At 41.0% G+C, this 13,853-nt stretch overlaps 1 protein-coding gene across 1 annotated transcript; it reads right to left on the reverse strand.

Annotated features, from left to right (window-relative positions):
* Positions 1-8,427: 8,427 nt before the first annotated feature.
* Positions 8,428-13,771, reverse strand: bxdc2 (brix domain containing 2; the record flags this gene model as incomplete). The annotated part of the gene is made up of 10 exons (XM_080743021.1): positions 8,428-8,907; positions 9,635-9,763; positions 10,460-10,561; positions 10,822-10,872; positions 11,124-11,197; positions 11,314-11,363; positions 11,448-11,518; positions 11,605-11,648; positions 12,517-12,628; positions 13,622-13,771. The coding sequence occupies 10 exons, from the start codon at positions 13,769-13,771 to the stop codon at positions 8,662-8,664; spliced, it is 1,029 nt and encodes a 342-aa protein (XP_080599147.1). The 3' UTR covers positions 8,428-8,661.
* Between the last annotated feature and the right edge of the window lie 82 nt (positions 13,772-13,853).

A 13,853-nucleotide genomic window follows, 5' to 3' on the forward strand; every position in this document is an offset into this window, starting at 1 on the left:
AATAGATCTAAGTACCGGTACCAAGAGGTTCGTTCAGTAAAGTACACAACAGCAAGCTGTAGTGTTCTCGTAGAGACGGACGCAAAATGAAAGTAACAAGAGTCTTTATAGTATTTCGCAGGTCTTCAGCAGGGGAGGTGAGACTTTCTGATTGGTTCGTGGGAGGAGTCCCGGGCTGGACTCTATTGGCTGTTTCTTCAGCTGAGCAGGCATGATTGGGCCACACACTCAGAGGGGCAAGGCTGTCTGCCTCCGCCCCATCACCACGTGATCTTCACTCCTCCTTCCCCCGCCCCTGGGCTGTGCCAGGAATCGTTAGGTTTCTCTTTACAGATAACAGAGAAATGTAGCTTTTCCAAGGCGGCTGAGACCCCGCAAGTGCGTGGGTGCGAGTATCTGCACGTACAGGCTGACTTGTACAAAACAGGTGCAAAACATCATTCACAGAAGATAACAGAGAAATGTAGCTTTTTCAAGGCGGCTGAGGAGTATCGGTGCGCACAAGCTAACTCATGCAAAACAACATTCACAGAGCATGCACTACTATATCATTGGTGACATGAGGTGAGCATGAGCTGACCATGCTCTAGGTGCATGCTGGCGTGCGTGTGAGACAGGTCTGTGCGTGAGTGGATGAACTTTAAAATGAACTCTAGTAACCTGACTGTGGGACAATACTGTAAAACATTGGCTTTTGGTACTTAGATATAATATAAAAATATAGATTTACTTAAATCAGCTTAGATCAGATATTTAGCAAACGTTTTGGCACAAAAAGCATTTACAATGTCATCACATCATATCATCAAACAATGTCATCACATCATATCATCATTCTACAGACAGGGATCTCCATGTATGGACATAAACAGGATTGTATGTATGATGTCAGATGTCATAGACGTCATAGGACTTTGACATAACGAATAACTGAGTACCGGTAATCATGTTTGGGCTCTCACAGCATATCTCCATATACAGTACATAGATCTCCATACAGTATATGGGTACCAGGGGTCTCCATATATGGGTAACTGGTCCGATATACTAGCCTCGTACCCGCCCTCTTCCGGAAACCATTTAATTTGGATAACGGAAGTTGGTCGTTTACCAGGCTACCGATATACATCACTGGCCAGATGGCCAAGACATGGTGCGAGGTCGCTTGTTGTCCTGAGGCGTCTTACCAGTTTAATTTGTACATGAACTAAATAAAAAAACATAATAAACAGTATAGAGACGTATATACAGACAAAGTTTTTGTATTAATTACAGAAGTTACATTGAAATACACTGAGATAGATTTTTTTCCATAGATTCTTTGGTAAATGTAAACAACAGGCTTGTCGTGTACTACCCTGATGCATTTCAGAATTTAACAACTATATGTACACGCATGCACTGCAGGCATACTGTACACAAATGAAATACAAAAAAGTTGTTTGTGAAAATGGGATTATAGTTGGTCATTACAGTTGGTGCAAATCAAAGTAACGCCATTTCTTTCTTTTTTTTCAGACAAGGAGAAGAGGAACTCAAAGCTGGAAAAGGAGGGCGTCTACAAAGTGATGGAGTCCAGTGAGTCATCAGACATCACTTTGACCTGAGCAGACTGTGGAGCAAGCCAGAGTTGTGCTTAAATGTGCGTGGGTGTCGCACACCGAAACTAGCCGATCTACAAGCTCATCACAACTGTTTTTGGTGGGCAACATCGGCGTGCAACCAAGTATAAATCAGGCTTTATACATTCCCACATTGCTTCACATAACAAAGGAAGTTGAAACCTAGGACTGGATTCACTGACTGGGATCGGTATGATGCTGTCACTGGTATTGAAGACTGTAACTACTAGAAATGGGAGCTGCCTCCGATGTCACCTGAATCCACATGTGACGTCACGTGGATTCAGGTGAGGTCTGATCCGTACATCTCTATGCTTTGAGGTAAAAGCATTGTTTCTCAACGTCTGGTCCGGAGCCCACCAGGGGTCCAAATGGAACCTTGTAACTGAGAGGGTACAAATGGAACCATTGTTTCATCTTTGTAAACCACAATCTACACTCTACTTGGTGTTCATTTAACTCAAAGATACAGTACCATAAACGCCTGGTGGTCCCCAGACGCGACAATGAGAAGCGGTGATGTAAATACTTTGTTGAAGAACAGGCTTACCTAAAACTTGATCGTATTAAAAGAAATGTGCATCTTTTATTTTTAAAACTTATTTTACAGTATACTAGTAGATGTTTGGGAGCTGAACCATTGAACTTGTTATTTTGATGAAGGGGTAATTGTCGAAGGACAGAAACAAACCTTGTCATCATCTTTTCGGAATACTCGAACAATGTGGTGGCACGTTTCTGCGTGTGCCCAAGTCTTTCAAGTGTTCCACAAAGAGCATCTTCTCCTTATGCACCGTTTGTCAGCCTTCTGATTGGTCCCTGAGACTCCCTGACTGGCCAACCAGAAAAATACATTCACTTTTTGCAAGCGGGGGTGGAGTTCTGCAGTCGGAGAAAGTGGGAGCCGTCTTTCACCGGCTGTCCGCACTGCGGAGCACGGCCAGGATGCTCGCGACCATAGCGTTTGCGATCATTGTAATGAATAAGCTTCAACAGACTAGTTCACATGGACCTTATCAATGGTCTAACTTGTTACGTTTGGGTACCGTATTTTCCGGACTATAAGGCGCACTTAAAAGCCTTTAATTTTCTCAAAAAACTACAGTGCGCCTTATAGTCCAGTGCGCCTTATATATGGATCATTCATTGACATTCCCTTTAGCACAGCTCCATCTGTTTGATGCATAACGCAACGGTAGTGTCTATTATGTGCGCCTTATAGTCAGGTGTGCCTTATATATGAAAACAGTTTGAAAATAGACCATTCATTGACAGTGCGCCTTATAGTCAGGTGCGCCTTATAGTCCAGAAAATACTGTACATATATTTTAAATGGGCAGAATTACGAAAAGCCAGCCTATTATGTGAGGAGAACAGATTTATAGTTCTCCTCTTCCTACCCAAGATGCAATGCGCGATTTCTATTCTCTCTCTGATCCAGAGGATTAAACTAATTAAAACATATATTTTCGGGGGAAAATTACTGTTTTGCTATGTAATTACTGTACCTTTTTCTTCCCTTTTTATTAATATCACGTAGATGTGTTTTTTTTGGTACTTTATATAGCTGTAATGAGGCTATGAAGGGAAAAAAAATCCCATCCACTTCCACTATAAAAGAATCTGCAATAGTGATTCTGTCCCACTGGGATTAAACAAATTAAAACATATATTTTAGGGGAAACCCCCTGTTTTGCAATGTAACTACTGTACCTTTGTCTTCCCTTTTTATTAATATCACCTAGATGTTTTTCCTTTGGTACTTTAAATTGCAATAATGAGGCTATGAAAGAAAATAAAATCCCATTCACTGCCACTATAAAAACAATCTGCCCAGGGTTAATGTGCCATCATAGTAACAGGGCAGAATGGGGCGGGATTTGCAAAAGCCTGAATTGTCACTTGGATAGCTCTGTTTGTTGGTGACATTAACAGTAGTGTCTAACCCTGGTACTACAGTCATTCTATCTTGGCGTATGTTAATTGTGTTCACCACCTGATTGTCCAATCTAGCTGTCTGATCAGGGACTATTCAACCTGAGACACTCACACAAGAATATACCTTTTTCCAGAGCGCTGCCATGTAGCTGTGCGAAGCGGTGCCGCTTGACACCGCAGCTATGAATGCCACTCTGAGAAATCAGTCAGAAGTAGGCTACCAGGTGTCTGAGTAGTACCAGGGTTGGGAACTGGTTGCCCATTAAAGACTAATGTATGTTTAAAGCACTTTCTTTCAGGGTTTAAAAAAAAGTTTGATCCTTTTCTACCCATGTATGTACCCTTTCTTAAGTTTGCGTATAAATAAACAATGTAGCCTTACAATCGGTTGTGGTTTTGTTGGTTGAAATAAATTAAATGTAAGAAAAAGATCACACCAGTGTGAACTGAGCGATGGAGACTGGCTGCGCAACAGCACTAAATATATATATCACACCATTACTCAATTGATGGTCAAATATAAATTCAGTACCTGAGACAAAACAGTAAAATTTAGGATATAGATGTATTTTTTAATTTACCAGACTGTAAACCACAAACTAGAAGTTTTTTATCTGTTAAATTCTTAATGTACTCCCCCCTCATTTTGTTGAATTCGATTTTGTATTCAGTTGGGATTCCCTATAAGGTTCAGAACATATTTTCCACTTGCACACAATCTCAAAAATATCCAAAGGATTGACATGAAACCTGCTGAGAGCATACATGCCTTGGAACCTATACCGACTCTGGTGATCCAATAACCATTCCAGGTTTTCTCCTTTTAATTTCAGGCAGTATGCCTGTTCAACATAAAATAGCTTTTCACTGCCCGGTCAGCTACATGCTCAATATTTGATATTTTACATCTACAGTAGCCTATTGTAATACCTTAGCAACTCTTGAACTAATGCATACAAGTCTAGAAAGGTCAGTCAGTCTATATTGGTGCTATACCTGGTAATGTGTTGTAAAGGTTATACTGCCATCTAGTGATGAATTAATTCAGGACATCATTAGACCAAATTGTGTGAATCCAGTCACTCGTCTTCAGGTTTTTGCTCATCATTTTTGGTTTGAAAAACAGTTTGAGACTAGGAAGGAAAGATTATGAAGGTACCATTCTGCTCATTAGGCTTTGACCATGAGACATAATGTAGGTATAGGAGACTATTTGAATGAAACAAATACAGATCTTACCTTATCAAATTCATACAGGGATGATATTAACCCTTTACTGTTTAACAGTTGATTAGTAAATCTGAAATGTGATAATCTAGTTTATTTTCATCATGTTGCTGGTAAACCTCCTGCATTGTGTGGATGCAGTAAAGTCTGTTAAGATTAGACTACACAGTAAAATGTTGATAAGATGTGAGTATAACACATCTTTCAATGTTATATGAGATACTCAAAGTGTGGTTCCTGTGGAAATAAGCCTCGGCTTTCTAAGATCTCCTTTTAGTTGACCGTGTACCAGTGATTTGTACTGTCATGAAACTGTACTTTTTTCTATTGCAAACTTCTAATAAATTATTCAATCAATCAAAACCCAAAAGGATAAAATCATACACTTTAGGCCAAGATTGGGGCCAATGGTCAAATGTAGTTGTAAAGTTTCCCTATCCAACTGACTCCTAATACACAAGGCATTTTAATATAATTATGAACACTAGCTACCATTAAAATATGTTTACTGAGATGGATAAAGATTCAGAATCAGGTCCTTATTGTTGAGTTTAGCTCTGCAGCGATCTGCATGCATGTGTAGGCCTACCAGAAAATAAATACTGAAGTGAAGAATATCAAAATGAACAAATAGACAGAGGCATCAGTGTTTAGCTCGAACTCAACTCACACAGAACTGATCATATTTATTTACAACAGTTAATCACACAATAAGAGTTAATAATGCACAAGAGTAAATAATAGGTAATAATACAATAATAAATACAACACACAATTGAGATCAAACATGTCAACAGAACACAAATCACATAAATCACAACTATATACACAATACAACCCAAAACCAATATGTACACCACAACACCAAAAAAACACTTTCACCTCTCCTCCATTACCTCCATTACCAGTGTTCTGGGTCCAGTCAGTATTAGCCGCCGGATGGCGGTGTAGTCCAGGTGCAGAACGTCGACGCGGTTCACCGACGCCACCAACTGACGGGGCTTCACCCTTGCCGCAGCCGCGGGCCCGTCGGGCTCCACGGCCTGGATGTGGCAAGGTGCGTGCCCCCTTACCACAAACCCCCAGTCCATTCCGTCGCCCACAACCATTAACCTCCTCCTGGTGTACGCCCCTGGTCGTTGAAGGTCTTCTAACGTCACAGTTCTCCTTAGAATTGACCTGGGTTGGTTGGGGAGCTGCTGTGGTGCAGCATCCAGAGCTGGAGGTGATGGAGGTGGTCGTGGGATGTTCTGAATCGCCGAGTCCTCTGCTGCCGCTGCCGGTGTTACCGGTTGAGGTGCGTTTCCCTGGAAATACCGCAAAAACTCCTTCAGGAAACCCATGGTTGTGCTGCAGTAGTACTCCATCGTGAATTAAGTTGTTGTTGTTGTAGTAGTAGTAGTAGAAGTAGTAGTAGTAGAAGAAGTAGTAGAAGTAGTAGTGAAGTAGAAGACTCTTAACTGTTACTCAGTGAGGAAATATCAGAAGAGTGAAGCTCCGACGGCCGTCGCCCGGTTTTATTTCAAACGCACACGTGACGTCACATGCGCTAGGCCAATCCGCGGAGACCTGACGTGTGTTGGGCCAATCAACATCGGCATGCCCGAGCGTGCGATTATCAACAAACCTTATTTTTTCTTCGGGAAGGCGGAGCACATGTGACGTCACAAGCGTGTTGGGCCAATCAAATTACCTGGTAACCTTGTTAGCGACTTTTAAAAAAGTCTCGTCAAGGTAACCGCCGGTAATCAACCACGACGCAACTTTTTTTTTAAATCGCGTGCGGTAACTAACCTAACCATGGTAATCAACAAACCACCTGGACCTGGAAGCAACTGACATCAGTTTTTAACTAGAGTATTTCACATTCACATTTCACATGAAACAACAACCTACCTAATAATCATAATTATGTCACAATATGACCAGTCTTTGCATCGGCTGGCTGTTGTACACTGGTAATACAACCATATTTTCGTATATTAGTGGACTGTGGACGTTCAGTTGAAATGGATGCATTCGCATCACATGGCCATTCAAATGACCGCGGGTCGCAGTGACTGTGCTTCCGCTTTAAATTTGACGTAGGTCCGGTTGTGCTGTGCAACTCCCCTGAGAAGCGGGGGGGTCCGCGGACCCCTCACCGCCCGGCCAGGGCCGGTGGACCGCAGCGGGGATCCGCGAGAGGCGCTGCGGGGCCCCAGTGGTGGGTCGGCGGCGAGGGACCCCCGGGGACCCCCCTGAGAAGCGGGGGTCCGCGGACAACTCCCCGGCCGAGCCACGGCCCGTGGACCAGAGCTCCATTTAACCTTTTTATTTAAATAAAGGGTGCATAGTAGAGAAGGTAAATAGAGTGGGTATCACATAATCTCCCCAACTCTAGGTTGTAGGTCTATAACCCAGGGCCTGATCAGTGATCACTCTTTATCATGAAAACGTTTTGTTTTGCCAAAATGTGGTTCTGCCAAACAGTGCCCAAGAGTACAACTACATGACTCTCATGTCCTCTTGAATCAGTGGACAGGATTCTACAAAATGCTGGAACGGTCCAGCATTTTGTACTATTATCAATAAAATAATAATAATTTAGGGTGTGTGTGTGTGTGTGTACTGTTAGGAGCTAATATTGCAAACCAGCACCAGACTTTGTATGCACGCTGCCTGACGTGCCTGTAAGCCATAAAAGTAGGCCTACCTCCACTAATTTGCTTTAACATGTTTTATACATTTGAAATATTAATGTAAGCCATGGGGACTCTGATCAGACTGAAACCTTGCCTAAATTTGGAGTCATACATGTCACACGTTTGACCAAGTTGTTTGCATTTTGTCTTAACTAATCTTTGGCTTTGTAATAGATGTGAAACAATTACAGGTAATTGGTTAATCAATGAACAGGAACATAATAAAATGAATTCTCGGTCATGTAAATGTTACACCGAAATGTGAAAGCTTGTCTTAAAACTTGGGATCTGAAAATGCTCTCTGCAGCCCTCTGGTGGTGTTAAAGAATAGATCCTCTGGCTACAAATTAAGTATTTTAGCCTATGTCACAAGCCATTTACGTAAATAACTAAGCAGTAAGCATTACACCAAGGTTAAACCCCAAGAATGAAATTTATTTTCAGTCCCAAAGTGTTAACATGGGTGGATAGTTTAGCTGTGCTAGGCTACACCTCCCGCTTCTTTTGCTGATCTGAACTGATCTCAGAAATAGCCCCCATGGAATCCTCAAGACTGAAATCAGTCCCCAGGACTGAGAACTTTAACCCCAGATTACAATGTCCGACCATATGACACAGTTGACTTCCATAACGAAAAAAATGGGAATACATAAGTTACATACTTTCTCACAGCTGGAAAACGTTTATCAAATAGCATTGTGTACTGAAGTATATTACGATATGTATTCTGAAGCAGTCTGTGGCTGGTGAAATACATAATCACTGTCAGGTAGAAACCTTGTATCCATATTTCAACTTTGTTCTTTGTAAATGAATGCCCTACTTAATTCTTTGGGTGTTAAAGTAGTTGTCTGTTGTGTTTTATAAATATTGAACCAATAAATAAACAGTATCAACAAGAGCTTGTGACTGAATGACTAGATTGGATCCATCGGAACAGGTTCTTTTATTCCATTTTCTGAAAAGTAATCATTTGGACGTAAAAAGGTTTCCATCCAATAGCAACGATATGCACACAAAGGCAAAAATATGCAGAACACACAATGTACATGGATTAATTTCTCTCATAACCAACAGAGGAATGACTATCCTGACATTCTCCTCAGAAGCGTGTCTGAGCTCATCAGTTCACTTGGGACAGACTTAAACTTGGCTGTGCGACAAAGTATAAGTCTGGCTTTCATCTCTAGCTAGCGTCCCATATGCATTCTCTGTCGCTTGAAGACTTTCTGTTTCCTCTTCTTCAGGGTGCTGGGCTCGGGTGGTTCTGTCTCTATGTGGACGGGCTTCTCCTCGCCGGGTATCAGGAAGACGTCAGCGGTGACGTCTTGGTTCAGGTCCTCCTTCGCTTCGGTCTTCTTGACCTTCTGGAGCTCCTTGACCATCTGCTTCTCGCGCAAGCGAGCTGCCGTAGCCAAGCGGATCTGACGACGGTGCTGTGGGGACATGCAGGGTTAAGTTAGAGCCTGATGGATGTGGGATTTCTGGGGCTGATAATGATATTAGCCAGCGAGTACAAATCCCAATATCTATTATACTTTTCTCCCCGAAATGAACCCTCAGATGTAGTCATCAAAGACTAGTGACACAGATGTGTGATGGGAGGCAGGATATTTACAGTTTAACAATAAACTATATGTCCAAGATGACTGAAACTATATTTCACAGTAGTGGAGCGGCGTAGCTCTTGAAACATGACAAATCGTTCAATTTCCTATCACTAAAACTGTCGCTCCTAGAGGGTGATTTAGGAAGGTTTAACAAACCGCTAGTGGCCATTTTGAAAAATCAAAATTGTTGATGGCCCGATATCCAGATTTGTTTCTAATATATCAATCAACATATCTACCAAGTTTGGCGCTTTTATCGCAAAATTGAACGATTTTATAGCCACGCCGCCCTACTACAGGGAACATAACTATACCTCAAACATCCTTCACTTCGGCACATATTAGACAACAAACATCAATGCCAATATATCTGAGCTCAATGAAATGTAGTGTCACCTCGAGTCAAGCAAGGTATTAATGCTTTTATCACTGTGATTATCTACACAATTAACTAGAGGAGTACTACTCATATGTATTACATCAAACTCCTGATAATAAACAGATAATCATAACTACTTTAATGAAAGTTGTTTGCCATATGATTGGAGTGTACCATGTTGGGAGTCTGGAAGTGTGGGTTTTCGTAGAGTGTGGGGCCTCCAAAACTCCCCTGAAAGATCTTGATTGGATTCAGAACAAAGCGAGGTCCGATCTCCACTAGAGCAGCATCCTCTTCAATAATCTGGAGGTGACACAGAGAAAAAGAAATGCCAGAGAAAACAAATATAAGGTATGTTTGACCAATCACCCAGTGAAAGAAAAATCAGACCATCACAAAATGGGCCGATAATAAAAGATAATCATATAATATGTCTAGTTCATACATGGGCAACTGGCGGCCCGGGGGCCACATGCGGCCCCCACCTTCACTTAATGAGGCCCACAGGTTAATATCGGAATACGAATATACTGATATATTATATTAATTCCAAACATGCAAAACAGGACCTCCTTTAATTACTTCAGTCCATATTAGTAGTTTTTGATGGCTAGCATTAAAATTGTAGGCTACTCTTTTTATGTCCAACATATTTGCAAAATAAAGTTCATAAAGTTTACATATTGTAAGTACATTATAATTAAATAAAGAATACGCCGCATTGCGACACGTTTAGCACTTGTAGACTGGCTATTTTTAGCTACTTATTCGTGACAGTAGAATGAAGGAGTGGGAGATCATTTACGAAATAAGTTACGTTCAAATATGGAGATAAGAGGTTTCTGTCGACAGCAACAATATGCAATGTGGCCGCCTGGAGTGAGTGTGGAAATACAGTGGCCCCCTCTATCATCACAGTTGCCCAACCCTGGTCTAGTTCATGAACTGATCTTCAAAATGTATGCCAATAAAAAGTAAGTAAAAGTACAATGAGCTCACCTGGTAGTTTCTAAACCAAATCCTGTTGTCCGCTATGCTGAATGTGTAGACATGATCGACAAACGGCTGGCTCTTGGGGTGGTAGTGTGGAGTTGAAAATGTCTATAGACAAGAATACAAAATGATTGAATATTAACGCCCTACTTGATCACACTACAGTGTCACACAAAATTATCAAAAGTAGGAGATCTGCAAACTGGAAACGCAGCGCAAAGCGACACGCTTTGAGCTTGTCGATCTGTTACTTTTGCTATTTTTGAATTTGAATCCTGAAAAGTAAAAGTTTGACATGTGCATTACCAAAGAAAAAGTACAAAGCGACGGTGTATATTTTTCATGCATCTCACACAGTGAAAACTAACCTGGGTGAAGAGCTCCTTCAGTAAAGCATAGTGTGGTTCCTTGTCAAATTTCTATTATAAAGGAAAAAGCAAAACAAAAATGTTACATTGAATGATGACGTGTCTATTCCAAAGATAACATGCAGTTGATAATTAGTAAATCTATCCATGATCAATGTATCAGTTTTCAAACAGTATATTCTAAATAAAAGACTTACTATACAACATCAATATAGACACACGCACACACAAAAAAAACACAATTTTCTAGCATTGCTTTTGAATATCATTTTTTACAGAGGCGTTTGTCCCAGATCACTCACAGGATCGAAGGAGAGCAGTGGCCTGGATCCTTTAAGGCAGTTCCCCGTCATTTTAAGTTCAGCCATCGTGTGGACTGTGAAATAAAGGAACAAAACCATCGTGCTTTAAAAATAAAATCCTTTCACTCTACAGAAGTTCAGACAGAACTGCTTTTCATGTTTCAATCATTTTAAGGAAATATTTGCTCACTGTTCTGAACGAGAAACTTTGCTGAAGGTCCATGAGGGGTGTTTGCAATCCTGTAAGAAATTAAAATACAAGTTATTTGTTTTCTTGATCAAAGATATAAACAGCATTTTGGATCAAAACGATCACAAACTCACCACATGTAGAGATCCATCTTTTTCTTTGCTTCAAAGAACAGGCATTTGTTGCAGTTCTTGATTTCACAAACCTGTGAAGACATCATGCACAATTATTATTAATACAGAGTATTTCAGGCATGCCAAATGACAGCTGGGCCTAAGTAAGTAAACCCACCTCATTCACGACGAATAGTTTGTCCTTCCTGTCCATTTTTGTATCTGTTAAAAGAAAGATATTTACATCATCACTGATGGAATAAGTATTGAAGAATTTTAAGTGCTGTAATTAAAAGTACCAATAGAAACAATCTGTCATAAGTTTGCATTCAAACCTTTAGTTGAATAAAAGTACAAACGTATTGGCATAAAAATTCACATGCAGAATGAACCATTTGATAATAATATTATTGGACATTAGTAAATGCATGCATGCATCTGTGTTCATAATGTTGCAGATGGGAAAGGTGGTGCTGAATCTGCTGATTTTATCACTGACTTTGGCTCTGTTGGTGTTTACACAATGATGTACCCTCTCCAACTGTATATACTTTAGCCAGTCTATGCCATTCCGATAACACGTATCGCAAGATATTTCATTTACACTTTTACAGTAATATTTTGAAAGCTTCCGTTATGTTGCACTACTGTTTTACACTCTTACTGTACTATTTACATTATTATTTTACTAACTTGTCACTGCACTTTAACAAATATTAATCTTAATAGAATGTTTGATCTGTTCCTAGATCTGCGGTTCTAAAAACGTTTTAATTCCAAGGACCTCCATAACTCTGAGTGTACAAATGTACAAGAGTTACAAATGTACATTTATACACTCTCAGAGTTACAGACCTGTGAGGGTCCATTTAGAACCCACTCCCAGTGTCCATGGAGCCCAGTTTGAGAACCACTGTCCTAGTCCTGGGATCAGATCAGTACTCAGTCTGCATCGACAAATACACACGTTGAGGGCATCAGAATCGGTATCATCAGGACTAGTATCGGTACAACTCTAATATTTAGTGAGTGTCACAGTATGGCGACAAAGCCAGTACATGTTTGTTGTATCGTTCATGACAACACTTGCCTGCTTTGGAGTGAGGCATCATGGTCTTCAAGTCCTGCATCAAGTGTCTGGTCCTGAAGTTGATGCCTCTGGAGGAGAAAATGAGAACCCTTTCCTTGTTTGTCCATTTGCCCTGTTGGAAGATATGATCATTTAATGGTCAAGATTCTTTAAGACACGCATACAAGACATTTCCTCAACATTGTAGCCCTGGAAGCAACAAATAATTAAGAACAACAAGTTAGCAAGGTAAAGTAATAGCTAAGTATGTATATACATTCGTTGTCAACACATTGTTGACAAGTAGTAGAATTCTGTAGGAAGGCAACAAGCCTTTTACTAGTCAATATTTCATAAACCTTTTTTTTTCGGACAATCTAACAATTACATAGAAGGGACAGCTATGGTAGTGTGGTCTTCGTTATGGTGTTTCGTTGTCCGAACTTGCCCATATTATTCCATTACATCAGGGGTGCCCAAAAGGTAGATCGGGTGTGCAGGTAGACCACATGACATGCCTCTAAAAATGTATAATTAAAATATAAAAAGAATATGTCAATATGACATCAAGAAGGGCCTGTCAGCTCCCTTCATGGCTTCTAAAGTAGGCAAACCTCCAATGCAATACTTTGTTCAAGAGTCAGTAAAGAACCCCAAAACCTACCACTTCCATACAGAAAGGGATGAAGACATTTCCCCCAGTATTTCACATTTATTTCCCCCTTACAGTAAGTGTGTTTATCTAAAATGTAACGCCAGTGCTGCTATTCCAAAGCTCCCCTCAGGCCCTCAGCTAAAAGTAGATGTCACGTCCTGGGCCACAGGGTAGTGGTCCAGGCACCTAGGCTGGTGATCCAGACCAGCCTTGCAGCGTCACAGGTTCGAGTCCCGAGCCTGACGACCTTTGCTGCGTGTCACCCCTCCATCTCTCTCCCCGTTTCCTGTCAGCCTACTATATATCTATCATTACAAGGCAATAAAAAGCCCCAAAAAGTAGATGTCACGTCAAAAAAGTGTGGGCACCCCTGCATGCATTACATCAACAGTGTTGCTAACAGCAGTTGCAGCGTTCCAAGTTGTCTAGTAACTGTTTAAAACAGGAGCTATATCTCTGTCAATCACTCACCCTTGACACTGGCGCCGGGACGATGATGTCTTTATTCTGTGCCTGTTGTGTTTCACTCGGTTGTTTGTTTCCATTCTGTGATAATTTAACTTTCTTTGCATCTTTATCCTGAGCTCCTTTAGCTCCACGTTTTCTCTTCATGGCCGCCATGCTGCTTGTTCTTGTTGGGCCGGAAGTTTGTGTCGCACACACACAACAAATCCAACAGAACAGAGGTAGAGACGTGTTTACA

This window comes from Nannobrachium achirus, assembly GCF_963921795.1.
Source record: "Nannobrachium achirus genome assembly, chromosome: 15".
Taxonomy (NCBI): Eukaryota; Metazoa; Chordata; class Actinopteri; order Myctophiformes; family Myctophidae; genus Nannobrachium; species Nannobrachium achirus.